The sequence below is a fragment of the Cyclospora cayetanensis genome, unplaced genomic scaffold, assembly GCF_002999335.1.
Source record: "Cyclospora cayetanensis isolate NF1_C8 unplaced genomic scaffold, CcayRef3 CcayRef3_contig_95, whole genome shotgun sequence".
NCBI lineage: Eukaryota > Apicomplexa > Conoidasida > Eucoccidiorida > Eimeriidae > Cyclospora > Cyclospora cayetanensis.
The window spans coordinates 27229-44470 of record NW_020312769.1 but is presented as its reverse complement, the minus strand read 5'-3'; the positions used below and the strand labels follow the sequence as shown (position 1 = coordinate 44470).

Here is a 17242-nt window from a genome sequence, read left to right as displayed (position 1 = left end):
GCAGCCCCGTTTATCTGGCTGTATTGATCTCAGTTCCGCTGTGGAGGCGACACTACACTGGAATCCACATCTGTGAAGAAACGAGGGGGTGTCTGTGACAAAAATGCTGGTCTTTGTGCCGAGGACTGCAGTCGCATGTCCTTTGGTGAGAGAGAAACGCTTGGACGGGCGGGGGTAAACGTGAGACGACGCCAGTGGTGTCAAAGGCGCGGGCCGAGACTTGAGACAAAAGCGCAGACAAATGAGCTTCGTCCTTCTTCAGGAAACTGAGAATTCGAGACGTTAGTAAACATCTTGGTATGTGCTCTGAAACAGTGAGGAAGCGACTAGCGCAATGGAGCATCGATGCACTCACGGGCGCATTCGGATGAATATTGGTACAAGTGCAAGTGCCGTTCCAGCAACATTAGTTCCTTGTCCACCCTAAGCTGCATAGCCGCAATCATTCTATAATTAATGTGTTTAGACTTTGAGTTAAGCAGCTATTTCCGTTCAAATTACCTTATGCATGCTGTTACAACGGCGGCTAGCTGCTTAGTCAGACCCGTTTTCTGAAGCGTAGCAGCAACACCCAGAAGAACAAAGAGGGAAGGTTCACTTATTGACTCACTTGCTGGCTTTCTGCCAGAAAAACAATTCAACAGCATTACTTTATGGCTTCCTTTCCCTTCACCCTGGTTCCTTCTGTTCCTTTCCGCATCGGCTTCACTGGTCGCATATAGAATCGATTCGCGTTGCTAGCCTCTTCCCATTACTTCCTTCCTCATTTCTCTTCATTGTTCATCGAGTATTGGCTGCTTCCTTCTTTAGAAGGCCCGAAATTCATGCTTTCCTCCCCTCTATTGTTGCTCCTGGCTTTGACCCATCGCCGTGCATCCGACGGTTGTTGCCCTCTGTTTTTTACGCATTTTCCCAGCTTCGTTTAAGCCATTTTCTTTCCCCAGTCCTCGATTTTATGCATATAAATCAGGCGATTACTCCATGGAGCGTTCCCTGCTCCAACACGTGCACACCCGTACAAACGCGATATCCATGAAGCAGCACCGAGCGCAGGGTTTGTCTAACATTTTGGCCCCCTCAGCCCTTCTTCGCCACCTCCCTTTTATCCTGCATCACGCCTTTGCCGCCTGAGATCGAAAGGGCAGCACGGGAGGAGGGCGGAAACGATGGCTTTTATCAATGGGCCCTCCTGGGGCCTTCGTCGTTTGTTTTGCGTCGTGGCGGCTGGATGCTGGGCCACATCGCCTATGTCAGTCTTTGGAGATTTGCCGATTCACGCAACTATCAGCGATATAAAGGGCGACTGGTGAGGAAAAGAGGGCTTAGACATCCCGCGTATAGGTGCAGTAGAGGATACCTCGCATGTTTTACTTTTGCGATGCCATGACGGTTCAACTGACTGCGTAGAATGCAGCAGCACTGCCTGCTCTTTCCTTGCTATCTGCTGTTGCTAAGGCGTGTCTTGGGAGGGGGGGGCCTAGAGGCCCTATTTCGCGGTTGCAAAAGAGGGTTTCTGAAAGGTTTGCTGGCAGCAGGCTCGCCTTCGCCTTATGGAATGCTGAGAATTCCAAACTGAGAATAATGCAACACACTCACAAAAGGGCGTCCTTTCTTCGCGCCCTGCCTGAAAATTGTGTACGAGTTCTCTCCCGCTGTCTGTATGTACCGCCTCCTGTCCGTTCGGCTGTACTGCGCCTTGTTGACACGCACAGGATTTTCTACATGACTCCAAGTGTAGCCAGTGCCATCCACACTTGCGGCTCTGGAACCCCCAACAAAAACACGGAGAATTTGCAGCCCCTTATTGCGGACCCCCAGACATATCTAAAGAGTCACGGAGGTATATACATATACACATATACATACATGGAGAGAGCTAGTGTATGTGTACATGGCTGTTTGTGAATGTACGTATCTATGCGTATGGCACTGTGTGCGTATATGTTCTGTGCTGCTGTGGGAGAGGGCGGGGGTGGCTGGAGTGGGGGAAGGAGGCGTTTTGAACAAAGAATGTCATGTGTAGCTCTATGTGTTCTTGGCTGCCTCCCAGTCATTGCCGTTCTTCCCACGGGTGCGCAAACGCCTTTTGCAACACAAGGGCTGGTGTGCCTCTGCTTTACAATCCTCAACCAAGTACTTAGCAGTGCAATAGGGCCTTTTTATTGGTGGCTGCTCTATAGGTGTCTCGAAAACTCTAGAGTTGCAGTTGACCGACGACCTGGTTCCATTCGCCTCGGTCAGAGAGACGAATGGAAATCCTCACAGACAAAATTGGAAAGCTCTTGCAGTCAAGGATTCGACTAACACAGTTGTTGGAGGATGGACGACTGTGTACGATGAAGGTATTGCTGGTGTCCCTGACGGATTCTCGCTTGCTTCGTGTAATTGTTTTGTTGCTGCCGATGGTGCAATTCAAGTTTGGTCCTCTTGCTGCTGCACTATTCGGACTGGGGCGTACTGGAAAACCGCGTGCACGGTTTCCTTTTTCCTAGAGGGCGGTGCGGATCAGTACGCGTGTGATTGTGTGAGAGTGTCTTCTGATCACTATGAATGCTCTATTTTATCTATGTATGCGTACTAGCATGCGATGTCAGCGCCTTTTCCCTTTTTGAGCCGACAAATATGCGCGATGTGCTTAATTTTGGGGTTTCTAGGATTTGAGGTTCATCTTCTTGACAAGACTCGCCTAATGGCGCTGATGCGGTACTCAAAGAAGGACTCCTGCCCCACAGCAAGTAACGGAGATTTAGAGGATCGAAATGGGAGGACGACATGCTATACCACTGACGCGTCTAGAACGCAAATAGGTATACATGCCTTGTAGTTTGTACCATGGCTTAGAGGTGCAAGGCCAAGTCATGGCTAGACATGGGTGCAGCCGCAGCCGTCCTTTAGAAGGAGAGGCAGCAGCAGCAGCAGCGGTGGCGCGCACAACTAAGTTGCTTTCGCACTGCCCCATAGAAGTGCCTGTTTGTGCGAGTGCGATCATTTGGAAGAAGCCGACTCATCAATGTTTCCTTTTGCGTGGTCAGGGTGGTACTACATGACGGCAAGTGATGGATCCATGCATTCCGGCTGCTTTTATGGAGAAAAAAAGCTGGGCTCGTTTGGTTTGGAGGCTGCCCCTTCTTTTGTGGCTGTGCGGCAGCAAAATCATACAGAGGGGGCAGAGAATCGTGTCTTCGAGTCACCACAGGGCACCTCCCCGTCCTTTCTCTCTGAAGTTTCGTATTACTTGAGCAAGGAGTATGTAGACAAGCACAATGAAAAGCCAACTAGCACATGGAAAGCAGCCTACGACTCATCCTTCATTCAAAAGCATCGCTCAGTTCTATCTTCGTTGGTTAAGGATTTCGGATATTCTAAATTCAATACTGCTGGTAGGAGCTATGCCTCTCCCTGCTTATGGTTCCGGTGCATAGATAAATGCGCCTGTCACATACACAACGATCTCATCTCCTCACTCTGAGGGAGAAAGGCTCTCTTGTTTCTGCCTCTGATTCCGAGTTCCTCCAGCTCACCATCGCTGATCAGTTTCTTCACGATATGCTTTTTGCAGGTGGTGTTGTAGCAACGCCATCTTTTCTTCAGGACGAAACTGGCTTGCGCGAATCTGTTTCGACGCAGCTATACGCTTGCCCCTGCAAAGAAGGTGCGGCGTGTTTGCTGACGGGGGGCAGGGAAGGGAGAATGCGGACTGTGGTTCTTGGCTACTTTTGCGCTCGCCCTTGGATTGCTTCTACTGGTTCATCGCTTGCTGCTGTGCTTTGCCAGACGATTTGAGGGGGTGCTCCTTCTGTCGTGACTCTCACAGGGCAGTGTGAAGCTTGGTCTGTGTTCACCTACTTGACTCGCACGCTGTGGTTGCGGATTGCTGTATTCTGGTTCGATGCTTCCCTGATTTTGCAATTCAGGAGATATTGTTCAAGACACGCGCAAAGAGGAGGGTTCAGACGCGTCTTCGGCTGCCGTCCTGTCTCCCATTAGCATGCTGCATATCTCGACAGCGGATGTCTCAATCAGAGAGCACGACCCTGTTGCATCACCCCATTCTTACTTGACAGCCAGCAGCAACACCAGTGGCAGCAGTGGCAGTCTTCCAAAAGCATTTGCTTGGCCGAACCCTTTCGCGGATCCTTCTTTTACTGAAGAAGCAACGAACCAGGGCGATTGCGGCAGTTGCTATGCCCTTGCTGCGGTGTACGCTTTGGAGGAGAGGTTTAACATTGGGCTCTCCAAGTTGCTGGGTCAGAATGTTTCGGCATTCAGTGGAATTGATCTGAATGCAGCTCAAGCGACAGCAGCTCTAGGCCTTAGCAATTCGTCAGCAGGAAAACTCTCTCCGCAGTCAATTCTCGCTTGCTCCTTTTATAATCAAGGCTGCCACGGTGGATTCCCGTACTTAGTGGGCAAGCACGCGACAGAAATGGGTTAGTCTATACCGTATACCTCTGGGGCGCGCTCGCGGAGTGGGGGAGAAGAGAGAGTGCGGGGGATTGTGGACTTGAGAAGTAATCCAGAAATAGTCGTTGAAACGAACCGCACACGGTGGTATGATTCGCTATAAAGAGTTGTTAGAAAAAGAGGATTTTTCTAAGGAGGGAGGACTTTGTGCGATTGCGGGGACGAAGAGCTGAACGAAATAGGGATATTTACATATATTTACATGCATACATACATATATTAACATGTAGAGATCGAAAGAGATCTATAAAGAGAGCAGTGACACAATCTTGGGGGGCGGAAAGCTCATAGCATACACGCTGAGTGCCCAGGGGCTGTTTCGGCCTGCGACTTTCTCATGCCTTTGCAGGTATTCTGCAGGATGGTTGCATGCCATATAACGGAATGGACCTTAATTCGTGCCCTGTGCTGCAACGGTCCCCACAACAGCAGCCCAAAGAATACACTTCTTCCTTTCTCGCACTGGACAGCGAGTCCAACGCCTGCCATGTTGGCGACCAGAGATGGTAGGAAGCGCTTAATGTGCAGCAATATCGAAACGTCAACTTTTGGGTTGCCGTGCCAATAGACTGATCAGCCGACGGCTTTGCGTGCTGTTTTCGAGCCTGCGCCTCGCATTTGTTCTCTTCGCTTCTAAAGAGTAGTGTAGATCAGTTCGGCTTCGCTGGCCTCCCCATGTGTGTGTGGCATTTCTTGTCCACGTTCCCTGGGCGCATGCATGTCTGTGCGCGTGTGGAGCGTGTCTTCCGGATGTCTAGAGTCCGCGCTTGCTTTCAGCTTGCTCTGTATGCTTGCTGTCTCTTTGTCTCCCCTATAGGTTCGCGAGTGACTATGGCTACGTTGGGGGCTGCTACGAGTGCAGCCAGTGCTCTGGGGAGGAGAACATTATGAGGGAGATAATGGAAAGCGGTCCGGTTACAGCGGCGTTCGATGCGCCCGCGTCCCTCTTCAGCTATACTTCTGGGGTGTATGACACGGAAGACGCGCCACATGCGAGAGTATGCGACACTCCGGGGGCCCCGGGGGCGTCCAAGGGCCTCAGCGGATGGGAGTTCACGAATCACGCGGTCAATCTTGTGGGCTGGGGCGAGACCGAGGGAAGCGAGGCGTCTCCGCCGCTGAAGTATTGGATTGTTAGAAACACCTGGGGTTCAGGATGGGGCAACCGCGGGTACTTCCTTCTCCGTAGAGGGAAAAACGTTGGCGGCATCGAGAGCCAGGTTTCCTTCATTGACCCTGACTTCACTCGCGGGATGGGCAAGGCTATTTTAGAAACCCTTCAAAGGAAATCTATTGCCTCTTGAGTCCATGGTAAGGCGGCTTGCTACCTATTTAACTAGCTAATTGCTTTCTACAAGCGATGAGGCACTTAAACTTGTGGTGGTTTGGCAACTCCATACATGGTTTGCTAGGTGCAAACAGGGCGAAGGGCTCGCTGGCCTCATTAAGGGCTCGTGAGCCAGAAAGCTTCAGGCGGACCAGACCCAGCGCCAGTCATGCAGTTGGCTCTGTTCTTTTCGGCGGCAGACGCTACCCCTCAAAGATTGTTCATGGTGCGCTGCTCTAGCCTGTGGGTGCCAGGACGAGCGAGGGAAGAGTGTGTCCGACAGGGTGGGTGGCAGTAGACTCGCTTTAAAAATATTAGCTCATTATTTAATTATTCGGCAAATGGTGGCAGAAAAGGAAAGCTAACATAACGCGCGTCCAGCAGTCAACCTTGATTTGCCTTTCTCATGTAGCGCCTGACTACCTGAGGGGCTCGTATAGATCAATATATATAATCTAGGAACAGGGTACAACGACCTATTGAAGTCCATATCCTATTGTTCTTGGGCTTCACCCTAGCGAACCGCCCCCTATCCTGTTTCGGTGATACGCATAGCTGCCCCTAAAACACAGCATGTGGCCACAAGATAAGCATTGCAGATGAAACCGGGCGTTGCGACTTGTTTTGCGCGGCGAACACTGCGGCGAAAAATTCAGCGCCGATCTACATGAGCTCCTGCTGCCGCCGCTTCATTGGCCGCAAGAAAGACTTGGCGTAGGGACAGCAGCCGGCACAGCTGCTACTGGTGTAGCAGCAACTGTTCTTGCTGCAACATAAGGGCCCGAGCGGCAGCCTTCCTAACCGCTTCCGTCGCTGCAAAAAAAAACCCCAACCCGAAACACGAAATGAAGGGAGACACCAGTGCCGCCCCTGCTGCTTTGCCCCATGACGCAGAGTCCTCTATTTAACTACAGTGTACAAGGCTTTTAGACGCACCCGCCTGAGTTATAGCCGCGTTTACAGAGTTTACCGTCGAGCCATTCACTGGGGGCGCTGAGCCTGCGCATTCAGAAACTCAAAATGCAAAAGCTCGAATACATCACCAAGGCTACGCGTAGGAGAAGCCGAAAGGTGATCTCAAAGGTTAATCTATGGGTGTCCTTTTGAAGCTCTGGAGTACTGCACGCATTGGCAGAAGTCGTTAAACTCTCTTGCTACACCGAGGAGGGCATGTAAATCGGGAAAAACGCAGATAAAGGCGGGCGCACCAGTGCTTGCGCCCTGCTGCTGCGATTTTGAGGGCGTGGAGGGAGTGGGGGCTGCAAGGGGAGCTGAAGCGGCAGCAAGGGCCTCTTTCATTTCCCTCTGTTTTTCTCTGCGTTGCTTCCGTCTCTCTTGCCTTTTCCCTGAACGTAAATGCCCGGAGAGATCAAGGTTATGAGACTTTCTGAAGGTTTTTGAGGTAGCAGGAAGGGCGTTTCGCGCATGAAGATGACGCCCAGGGATGGAAAACAGCCACTGCAACTGCAAGAAAACACCCTTGTTTTCTCTTCCCGTGCTCTGGCACCAGTCGCATACACCTAAAGTTGCGCGTGCGTAGAGACGAGTATATGCAGACATGATGCTCTGAGAGAGCTGGGGATGTGCGCTACACGGCTGCCCCAGGGCTCACCGATGTACACGTAAAAGGGCGCGTCCTCCCCTTCCACCTCGAACGGGGGTGCACCCGGTGCGTCCGACGTTCCAGGAGGATAATTGGAGCAGTACGGGTCAATATCGAACACCTTCATAATTTTCTGAGCACACAACCATGGTCAACAAACAGGCTGCTCAATCTAGGGAGAGGGCGCGGGGTGCAGCGTCCATACGACCAGTGGGCTGGGGGCAACAAGGCGTAATGTCACGGTACCAAAGGGGTGACGATGCACCGATCCGGCAGATGAAGCAGGGCATTTATGGAATAAGAATGATGAGAGCAACTGAAGGCAGGAACCACCCTCGCCCCCTCTAAGCCTAGAGATCTGTGCATGCCTCCCTCCATGAACATATGCCGATGTGCAATGGCAAGCTGCACACCCAGCAATAGTCTTGAAGTCCCGAGAAAAGAATTTCCCTACCTCTAGAAGATAGGGATTCTTGAAATCCAGAGAAGTGTTTATATTCCCATTAACCGTGATTCCTCGCCTCTTCAAATGCTGCAACCGCTCAATCGTCGCCTGCGTGCACACACCTCAAGGACACCAGCATCGAAGATGCATTAACAAACACACCGAAAACAGACGGAACAGCGGACAGTTCCCAAGCAAAACGTACGAGTCTCCATTTCTCAAGTACAAAAGTGTCTTTAAACTTTTAGAATGCATAAATCCACTGCACTATGGGCCGTTTCGGGGAGGTGCTTAATTCGATTTTAAAGCCTACCAGTAGCTCCTGAGGCGGTGTGCCCTTCGGCAGTCGCGCAATGAGCTCCTGAGCCTTAGTGACACAACCCCAGAAAAATCATGCCAGCATGTGGAGAGGCAAGGAAACCGCAAGGATGAAGGGTGAGAGCACCACAATACAGAAAATAAGGACAGCATGAAATTCAAAATCGCGAAAATGCAGGATGCGAAAAGAGAAAGTGTTACGGGTATATGCTTGAAGAAGGATACTTAAAATAGTGCGTTTGGATCATGGGTGGCCAAGAGAAATCCTATTACACACGTATGGAGATACGTACAAGATGCAGACGATGCGGTCACCGTGAGGCGTCCGCGCATGCCATGTCTGCCTCTTACGCTCATAGCATAAAAAAGATGTATCAACGCGCGCACACGCGCAATCACACAGCTGGATAGTCGACACACGGGGCCAAACTGACTGTCCGTAAACACAAAAGCAGCGAGCCAAAAAGGAAGTGCCTCTTCAAAGAGAACAGCGACAGAATTTCCAGAAGCAATAAAGCATCTGACATGGAGATACACAGATACGTTGGCCTTTCAGCCTACCCATGAAGAAGCAACAAGGTAGTATACACGGTGACAAAAAGCCACTTCGGAGATCTACCGCTTCCGTTGACGGACATAGGAGAAGGCATATACAGCTATCCGGAAAATATTAAAATTTGGCGGCTTGGGGCCTTACTGCAGCTCTTTCTTCATCCAGAGCCTTCCTCTGCTCTTCTGACTCTGCAGCCGCAGCCTCTCCCTCTGCGGCCTCATCTGTTGCCACTGGTGAGGTGAATCGATTTTGGCAGCCTGGGGGGAGGACGCCGAGTTCTCCTCGCTTATCCTTGGGTGAGGCAGCTGCCTTGGAGAGATCTACACTCCGTGAAACGGACGAAGGAGCCGGCGTTGAGGACCTCGAGATGGAAGCGGCATCTGAATCGGAGAGGGAGTTGTCGGCATTTTGGGGCGAAGGCGCCTGACGCCGTCCCGAGGGGCTCCCTCTACTCGCGATACTGGCGCTTGTTCCGCGATTGATGCTAGGGCTGGCGTTGGAATCCGCAAGAGGGTTTGGCGGGAGGGAAGCAGAAGGAGAAGAGGACCCGTCTGCCTCCTCGTCAGAGTAGAAGCCGTATTCCACGAGACTCATGCTCTAAAAAAAGGAAGAAGCACATACTTTCCTTTGGAGACCTAGTCCAAGGGTGAATTGATTGAAATAGTCGAAGGAAAAGCAGTAGCGACCCTCTGCATGCAGAGGGAAAGCGGCGGTTTGAGAGGGTTAAAGGTGGGTAGAGCGCCTTAAGATAGATGCAGAGTGAAGAAAAGATGTTTACGTCGAGCAAATACCAGAGAAATAGCAAGGAGAATCATGAGAATTTGCTGAAATGTGCAGTGCACGGCGTGGCACTTGCAACTCACAAACAGTGGAGCCGCGAGGCCAACCGATGAACATTGAGCTCAGAATAGATAGCAGAAGTGGATTATTTTTGACGGCTCAGTATAAATACTAAAACTGTCTAAAGTAGGCAAGTGATTCGTAGGAGCTGTTCTCTAGTGAGGCCGTAGCATGGGGCTCTTTGGCGGCAGCAGTTTGGCGGCGATGGTAATTCGCCAAGGAAAGGGTTGTCGCCTAAAGAAAACGCGAGGGACGGGAGCACAAGGCACATAGTGAAGCCATTGGATTGGTATGTCCGTATTACTGTCCGTATGGCTGTACAAAAAGCAGCACATAAATACCCATGTGCTGCTGCCTCTCCCTCTTCAATCCAGGGCCTCGTGTATGGTTTGAGCTTATAGCCACAAGCCTAAAGGGCGATGACAAGGAGAGGTAGAAGTTTGTTTCTGCGTATTACGTGTATCTCAATTCATGTTTTACTTTCCACCGGGTTCAGTTTCGTGGTATATCTGTAGCCCGCACTCTGTTGGACAGTGCTTTTCCCGTTGGGACGGCCATCTCTCTCTACCCCCGCACTGTCATTGTATTATTCACTCCTTCATTCCTCCTTCTACTGTGCGCCCTTTGCTGCTGTTTGCTCCCGCTGAATCGCACTTCTACTGTTCTTATTTTCTTGCTCAATATTGCTTCTTCTTCGTCGTATCTGGAAAGGGTGCGGCCGAGTATTTTTCTCAAGAAGGAGAGGTGCCGCCCGCTCCCCCTCTAATGGCTCTTCGCCGCTCCCTTTCTTTTCGTTTGTCTCAGGCCACCATCACCCTCCATCATTGTCTTCAGTTGCTTTCATGGCGTTCGTTTGGTTGTTGAAGGAGTTTTTAGGCGCCTTTTCAGGGGCAGTTTCCTGTCTGCGAGATATCCTCATTCTCACGTCTTTAATGCATACATGCATATAGGAGGCATAGTAGGTTCGGCCTCCTCCGTGTTCCCGCCAGTCAGTATCCTGTGTAGTCAGAACATCCGAAGATAGCTTTCGTGGCGGAAGAAAGCGCGCCTTTTTAAAGTTGTTTTTCATCCGCATACCCGGCGTCCTTACACAATGAGGAGCTCCCCTGGGATCATTCTTCCGTGTCCGCGGGGGCCGCCCTCGCCCTCTTCTCATTCTTCATATTCTCTGCCGGTGCCTCTCCAGGAGCCACCTTCTCCAAAGGAGTCGGAGCTTGTTCGTGCTGCCTCTCTAGGGCAAGGGACGGATGACGCCCCCCCGGTTTCCCTCCAGGGGGATGGGAGTGCCAGCAGCAGCAGCAGCAGCAGCAGCAGCAGCAGCAGCCACATGGCCACCCCCGCTGGATTGGCAGCTGCCCCCGTCAGAGGCATGGAAAACAGCAACAGGCATGCGGAAGGATGTAAAGGAGGGCATGGCGTTCCAGAAGATGACGCCTGCCCTCAAGGCTCCGAAACTCTAGGGCCCTCATGCATTGCAAAGGCCGGTCTCTCCGCTTGCCCATGTTCGTTTGTACTTGAGTCGGCGGCGCAAACTTCCCTCGCCGCATTCTTCTTTGGCACAGCAAAGAGGGGGGCACCGCATGACGTGCTGAAGCCGTTTTTCTTGTGGCTCTTCCCGAATATACTGGTTGCATTGGTATTTGCGGTGACGCTTATTGCGTGCCTCATCGTGGACGCGTCTACTGAGATCGACCTCTTCTTTCTGCTCCTGCTCATTGGAGGGTGGATTTTACTGGCTGCCATTTCAAGTCGGCGGCAGCGGCGCCACGCGGCTCCCCACGTAGGGGGGGCAGCCAGGCCGTGTTTGGTGCAAAAGACGGTACTGGGAAAGGTCAAAGGTCAAGAAGGTGGCCAGGTGCAGCAGCTCGCTGCTTCTGAGGAGGCGGATCATGCAGAGGTAGTAGAGAGGTCCTCCCGCGCCCGGGAGGCCAAGGGGCCTCTCGGCACGTGTGTTCATAGGGGGAGGCGGCTAGACCGCGATGCGAGACGCTCCAACTCTAGCGCAAGTGTGATCTCTTGCGAGACATTCACACCCCTGAGCGACTCCCGGCGGTCTGCTGATCAGGCCTTGGGAGAAGGCTCGCGTGAGGGGTGTTGTTCGTGGCTCCAGGGGCACCCCCGTACGCTGCGCAGTTCTAAGGCAAGGGGGGAGGGGCAGGAGGAGGCGGCCAAGTACTTGGCAGCTGCAGCAACAGCAACAGCAGGAGAAGGAGGAGCCACTGCAGCCGTGGCGCCTGCATCTGCATCAGATTTGTGTATTTCCCCGCGCGGGGAGGAGGAAGGCGGGGGCAGTGTGACTACTGAGGAGCGCGAAGAGACTTTGAGTTGTTCGGAGGGAGGGGAGGACAGAGAGGAGGCGTGTTGCAGCGAGGCGGAAGATCGCGAGCGGTGGGGCCTCCTCGGACCGCCTCTCGTGTCTGCGCCTCCCCTTTGCAACACTGGGAACCGCCGAGTTACAGACTTTTCGGCGTGGGTGGGAGGTCCAGCTGGGGAGCTTGCGCTTCCGCCATCTCCCTTGACGGATCTCTCCTTCTGCCGCTCTCAGACGGTCGGTGCTGCAACGCTTTCCCCCCACGAGGACACACTCAGCATCGAAGCCGATCCCGATGGCTCCCCCCTTCCGCTTCTTCCTTTTTCCTGCCTCTCGGCGCCTTCTGCCTCCCCCAAGGCACCGCCATCCTCGGAAATCAAAAGGCTCACCACAATCCAGACGTCTTTCCTGGGGGGTAGAGTCGCCGCCCTTCAGCAGCAGCCTGAAGACGCTTCCGCGGAGGCTGCGTTCCTTGGCCCCCTGGAGAGTCTGCTGGACTTGCACCCGCAACAACAACAAGTGCAGCAACAACAACAAGTGCAGCAACAACAACAAGTGCAGCAACATCAACAAGTGCAGCAACAACAACAAGTGCAGCAACATCAACAAGTGCAGCAACATCAACAAGTGCAGCAACATCAACAAGTGCAGCAAAGGATGTTAGCTTCGCAGCTTGCGAGTGCCTCCGTGACTACTCGGGCAGCACATCAGGCTCCTCCTGCCTCCGCCGCAGCGGTGCGGCGTGGGGCAGGAGGAGGGGGGAGTGCAGGCACTTCTACTCGACGTAAAGGCCTTCCCTCACAGACAAGCAAGCCACGACGGAGGGAGACAAGGGCAGCGCTGCAGTACTACATGGGGCTGGTCAAGGACTGCTGCAAGCGAAGAGACGGAGCTGGGGCACTCAAAGTGCTAGAAGAGGTGCAGAGAGAGGGCAGGGTTGCACCCGATGTGCAGCTGCTAAATTACGTCCTCTTCGCTTGCGTCGCCAGTCAAGACAGCTTTTTAACAAGTACACACGCACACGCACATCTGCATATATATATATGTATATATGAATACATATGCATATACATATGCATATAAGTAGATATATACATAAAAACATATATATATATATATGCATATACACACATGGAATGACAAAGGGCGTATTTGGTGGACCCACCGTCCCTTTTATTCTCCTCTCGGTTTGCTCGCTTGGTGTGACTCTTCTTCCGCCTGGACAAGACTTCGAGCGTGTCACTTCTCTACCGTGCTGTATGTGTATGTCAGTGCTGTGTGAACATGTGTATATGTATGTGTATCGATGTGCGCGAAGTCTCGCTACATTCCCGTTAACATTTTCAGTCGGGCTTCTTCATTGTGCACCTTGCTTGCGCGCTGTTGCGTCCTTCCTTCTCCTCAGAACGGTTGTTTGAATCGATTGAGGGGGCGGGTGTTGCGGACCTGGTGACGTATAACACGATGCTGAAGGCGTTTTCCGTGTCTGGCCAGTTGGCAGAGGCAGAGAAGATCCTTCGGAGCATGAGAGATCGAAATGTATCACCAGATGAGGTTTCGTTCAATCTCCTCGTAAACGCCGCCGTGTGCTGCGGACGAATTGATCGCGCCTGGCATTATGTGGAGGAACTGCGTACATCGAATATGGTGGTAGGTACCCCGTATTTTGGGTTGGTTCTCTTGCCTCGTTAGCGTTTGTTGATGCAGATATAGGTATATATATATAGATTTGTATAGAGATATAGGTTATCTATGTCAATATCTTTAGATATACATTGACAGGCTTCTCGGGGGGAGGGAAGTGCATCTCGCTTGAGTGCATCCTTTTTATACGTTTTTTTGCTGAAACGAGAGGGGCCTATGTGTGTGTGTGTGTGTGCTTACGCGTTTCGGTCTCTATACCTCTCTTGTTCTCTCTATGTCTCTTTCTTGCTCTCTTTGCTATCCCTAGCGGCCAACGCCTGCGGCAGTATTTCTTTTTGGTGCGCCTTCTGTTGTGTACGAGCGCCGCTTTTATGGATGGCTCGCTGCTGCTCTCCGCGGTCGTGTGTTTCTGCCCCATGAGGGCGCCGTGTGTCGGGCGATTTTGCTTTTGCGCTAACTGCGTTGCCTATCGCGTTCCGTTTTCTTCATATGGCTGTTGCTTGCTTCTTGCTGTTCGCTTTCTGCAGCCCGACAAGTTCACGATCTCCTCGCTGGTTAAGAGCCTGCAGCCTGGCCAAGATCCAAAATTGATTCAGCGCACCCTTCGGCTAATGGACGGGGTGCGTGATTTGCCTTTCGATCTGCTCTCCGGAATTTTCACGTCAAAGTGATGTGTTTTTTTCTAGTGATTCTTTGCATCCCCCGCATCTTTTTGCGCGCGGCATCCCCTCCCGGCTGTGCTATTGCTCCGTTCCCCGGTGGCTTCAATCCGCCCTAGTACCTCGCTGAGGCCATGCGCCATATGCACGCTTTATGTGCGCTTTGTACACGCATACAGCCTCCCGCCTCGCCGCTCCCTTTCTGCGAACGGCGCAGTCTTGCGCGCTGCCCACTTGGCCTACGGCTGCTCCCAGCGCGCTGTGTGTCTTTTCGGTGTGCAGATTAATGCCTGCGAAGATTTAATCCTCCTTTCGACCTGCATCGACGCCACACTGCGGCTAGGAGATTTGGACCGTCTTCGGCGTCTGCTGCTCCAGTTCGAGTCTTCCTCTCTCCAGCCAAACCCACACGCGTATGGCACGCTAATCAAGGCCTACGGAAGGATTGGAAATCTTACAAAGGTACACGCTTGGAGCAGCCCCCAGAAGCGCACCCGAAACGTGGCTTCCTCGCCCACAGCAGGGTGTATAATGGGCAGCCATATATATAGCCTCACGGTCTTGCGCGGTCTTCAGGTTTGGGGTCTATGGAATGAACTTCAAGGCAGAAGAAACATCGAGCCTACCAACTACACCTACGGCTGCATGCTCGATATTCTTCTTGTAAGGAACGCCTAGGGCTGCTTTTCTTCGCACTCCCCTCGCTCCTCCTCTGTGGCATGTTGTCAACTCCACGAAACATCGTGTACACAACTCCTGACGTCGCAATTTTCGCACGGCATGCACCCATGCGCGCGCGTGCATGGCCGCATCCACAGTCAGCGGATGCCTTCTTGAAGTCGTCACGGGGGTGTCGCATTGCTTGCAGGATCGTGTCCTCTGTTTCTGCCTCCCTCTGTCCCTCCCTGGTTTTTTTACTCGCGGGAGGGTTGGGTGGTTGTGTGGCTGCCCCACACGCGTCGGTGCTATGCCGTTGGAGTTTATCCTGTGCGCTTGCTCGACGTGTCGGTATCTGGGAGCATTCGCTGGTGGAAAGCCTCTCGCTGAAACCCCTTTTTTCGCCATGTGGGTTTTTTCAGAGCAAGAACTTGTTGACAGATGCCACCGAATTGTTTTGTCACATGGTATACAACGGAGTTGTTGACGCTGTTCACTTTTCAATCCTCGTAAAGGGCCTTTCCAAGTACAGCGACCAAGGCGTCAAGCTTGCGTTGGAAGCCTATGCAGTGCTGCGTAAGAGTGCCGCTACGAGAAGAGGGGCGACAGGACCTGAGAAGAGTGGTACAGCAGCGAGCTGCCTTCCATCCCGGGGTGGGGGTGGCAACAGGGGGGGAGGCGCGGCTGGGGGCGGCAAAGAAAGAGATCGAGAAAAGGTTAAGCAACCACAGGCGGTCCTGAACACAATTTCCTTCAATGCTCTCCTGCATCTTTGCGTCACGAATGGGCGCATGGCAGACGCCTTGAGGCTCTTCAGTGATATGGAGAACCAAGAAGCTGTTACGCCAGACCTTGTAAGCCAGCGCAAGGCCTATTTGCAGACTCGTTTGCTTCGGCACTGCATGCGTTGCTCCCCGGAGAGTGCAGGCAGGCCGAGGCTGCTGTGCAAGAGTTGGACTTTCTTGTGCCCCCGCATCATGCATTTTTGTCGCTTGCGCCTCTGCTGCTGCGTGGTTTCGCAGATCACGTATAGCACTGTGATCAAGGGCTTGTGCTGTTATCCAGGAGACGCCCCTTTAGAGAAGGCGTTGCTTTTGCTTGAGCAGATGCAGAAGAGGTATGGCATTCGACCGGACGCTATCGTTTTCAATACTTTAATTCAGGGAGCGGCTACGCGAAAGAATCCTCAACTTGTTGAGCATCTCCTCACGCTGATGCAAGAGGCCAGTGTGCCACCCAGCAGTTACACACTCTGTCAATGCATCAAGCTATATGGTGAGAGCGCAACTGTTATCTTTCCCTTCCCCTCAGTATTCGAGAGGCGCGTCTAGCGAGTTTCACTATTCCCACCCCCGACCCTTCATGCGATCGTGCGTCCTGCGTTGTCAGCCTCCCGCCTAGCACACACATTTTTTCCAGCCCCCCTACCGCCACGCTTGCGTGTATCCTCTTGCGTTCGCATGTAGGGAAATGCAACAACCTGCAGCGCGCGTTAGAACTGGCGAATGAGCTGCCTGCGCACTTTGGCTTCGCCATAGATGGCTACGTGTGCACCGCGCTGATCGCTGCATGCATGAGCAACGGAGCCCCTGTATTAGCCGGACAGTTGGCGCTTCAGGCTTCTTCTGTAGGAGTTGAATTGCCGCACGGAGTTCTTTGCCGCCTGTGGAACACCCTGCAGTTTGCAAAGACAGCACAGCTGCAGCAGCAGGAAACGGCCCTGCATGCTCCGGATCTAGCAACCCTCTGTGATGCTGTAGCGAAGCTCTTGGCCCCGCACTCAAAAGACGCAGGAACGTCTAGCCATGAAACTCTTGGAGTGCGCAGATCGAGAAGAAGGGGTGGCAAACAACATCAGCCGCAGCAGCAACAGCAGTTGCAACAGCAACAGCAGTTGTCGCCACCTCCGCCACAGCAACAGCATCAGTTTCAGCAGCAGTTCCAGCAGCAGCAGCAACAGCACTTCCAGCAGCAGCAGCAACAGCAATTTCAGCAGCAACAACAACAGCAATTTCAGCAGCAGCAGCTGCTGCTGCCGCTGCACTTTGGAGGTGACGAGAATGTGTGCGGCGGACAGAAGCAGGAGCGTTGCACCAGCAGCAGTACCAATTTCAACTACGGGCTTATGATGGGAGTAGCCAACCACCCGTCGCAGGAGCAGGCACAGGGAGGGGTTTTACCCAGTGCTTTATTCCCTCAGGTCCAAAGTGACTGGGGAAAAGCACGTGATATTTCTCTGTTAGAGAGTTTGGGCGGGGTTCCACACCATGAATAGAATTGGCACGCGCCATTTGCGCTGATGCCGCGGCGTTTTGGAGAGAAGAACGGGTGTTACGGGAACCTTGCCGCGTTTGAGTTCTGGAAGGCGGAGGACAAGGTTTTGTGTGCGTGTGGGTGTATGTCTGGGAGGGCCTCTGACGG

At 52.8% G+C, this 17242-nt stretch overlaps 3 protein-coding genes across 3 annotated transcripts; 2 read left to right on the top strand and 1 right to left on the bottom strand.

The window, feature by feature from the left end:
- The first annotated feature begins 1268 nt into the window (after positions 1-1268).
- On the top strand, positions 1269-5768 carry LOC34618419 (probable cathepsin C). Its single transcript, XM_026336156.1, has 9 exons — positions 1269-1306; positions 1713-1840; positions 2181-2342; positions 2655-2807; positions 3033-3380; positions 3560-3745; positions 3915-4430; positions 4814-4970; positions 5282-5768. Exons 2-9 carry the CDS (start codon positions 1723-1725, stop codon positions 5766-5768), a joined length of 2127 nt encoding a protein of 708 aa, XP_026191941.1. The 5' UTR covers positions 1269-1306; positions 1713-1722.
- A 927-nt stretch (positions 5769-6695) lies between these two features.
- On the bottom strand, positions 6696-9304 carry LOC34618418. The gene is made up of 7 exons (XM_026336155.1): positions 8855-9304; positions 8462-8560; positions 8153-8206; positions 7849-7947; positions 7404-7527; positions 6919-7137; positions 6696-6790 (listed from the first exon to the last, which is right to left on the bottom strand). Exons 1-7 carry the CDS (start codon positions 9302-9304, stop codon positions 6696-6698), a joined length of 1140 nt encoding a protein of 379 aa, XP_026191940.1.
- Positions 9305-10877: 1573 nt separating this feature from the next.
- Positions 10878-17096, top strand: LOC34618417. The gene is made up of 13 exons (XM_026336154.1): positions 10878-11634; positions 11833-12146; positions 12450-12491; positions 12675-12870; positions 13267-13511; positions 14033-14125; positions 14447-14626; positions 14741-14827; positions 15244-15481; positions 15533-15675; positions 15844-16096; positions 16288-16640; positions 16746-17096. Exons 1-13 carry the CDS (start codon positions 10878-10880, stop codon positions 17094-17096), a joined length of 3252 nt encoding a protein of 1083 aa, XP_026191939.1.
- Positions 17097-17242: the final 146 nt, after the last annotated feature.

Excerpts from the sequence above, each read along its gene's own strand:
- LOC34618417 (XM_026336154.1), top strand. The coding sequence starts at position 10,878 with ATGGCCACCCCCGCTGGATTGGCAGCTGCCCCCGTCAGAGGCATGGAA. Across the intron at positions 15,482-15,532 it reads CCTTCCATCCCGGGGTGGGG|AAAAGGTTAAGCAACCACAG; the intron begins GTGGCAACAGGG and ends AAAGAGATCGAG. Across the intron at positions 16,097-16,287 it reads TCAATGCATCAAGCTATATG|GGAAATGCAACAACCTGCAG; the intron begins GTGAGAGCGCAA and ends GTTCGCATGTAG.
- LOC34618419 (XM_026336156.1), top strand. The coding sequence starts at position 1,723 with ATGACTCCAAGTGTAGCCAGTGCCATCCACACTTGCGGCTCTGGAACC. Across the intron at positions 2,343-2,654 it reads GACGACTGTGTACGATGAAG|GATTTGAGGTTCATCTTCTT; the intron begins GTATTGCTGGTG and ends TGGGGTTTCTAG. Across the intron at positions 4,971-5,281 it reads CATGTTGGCGACCAGAGATG|GTTCGCGAGTGACTATGGCT; the intron begins GTAGGAAGCGCT and ends TCTCCCCTATAG.
- LOC34618418 (XM_026336155.1), bottom strand. The coding sequence starts at position 9,304 with ATGAGTCTCGTGGAATACGGCTTCTACTCTGACGAGGAGGCAGACGGG. Across the intron at positions 8,207-8,461 it reads CGCCTCACGGTGACCGCATC|GCTCAGGAGCTCATTGCGCG; the intron begins GTCTGCATCTTG and ends TGTGTCACTAAG. Across the intron at positions 7,528-7,848 it reads AGAATCCCTATCTTCTAGAG|AAAATTATGAAGGTGTTCGA; the intron begins GTAGGGAAATTC and ends TTGTGTGCTCAG.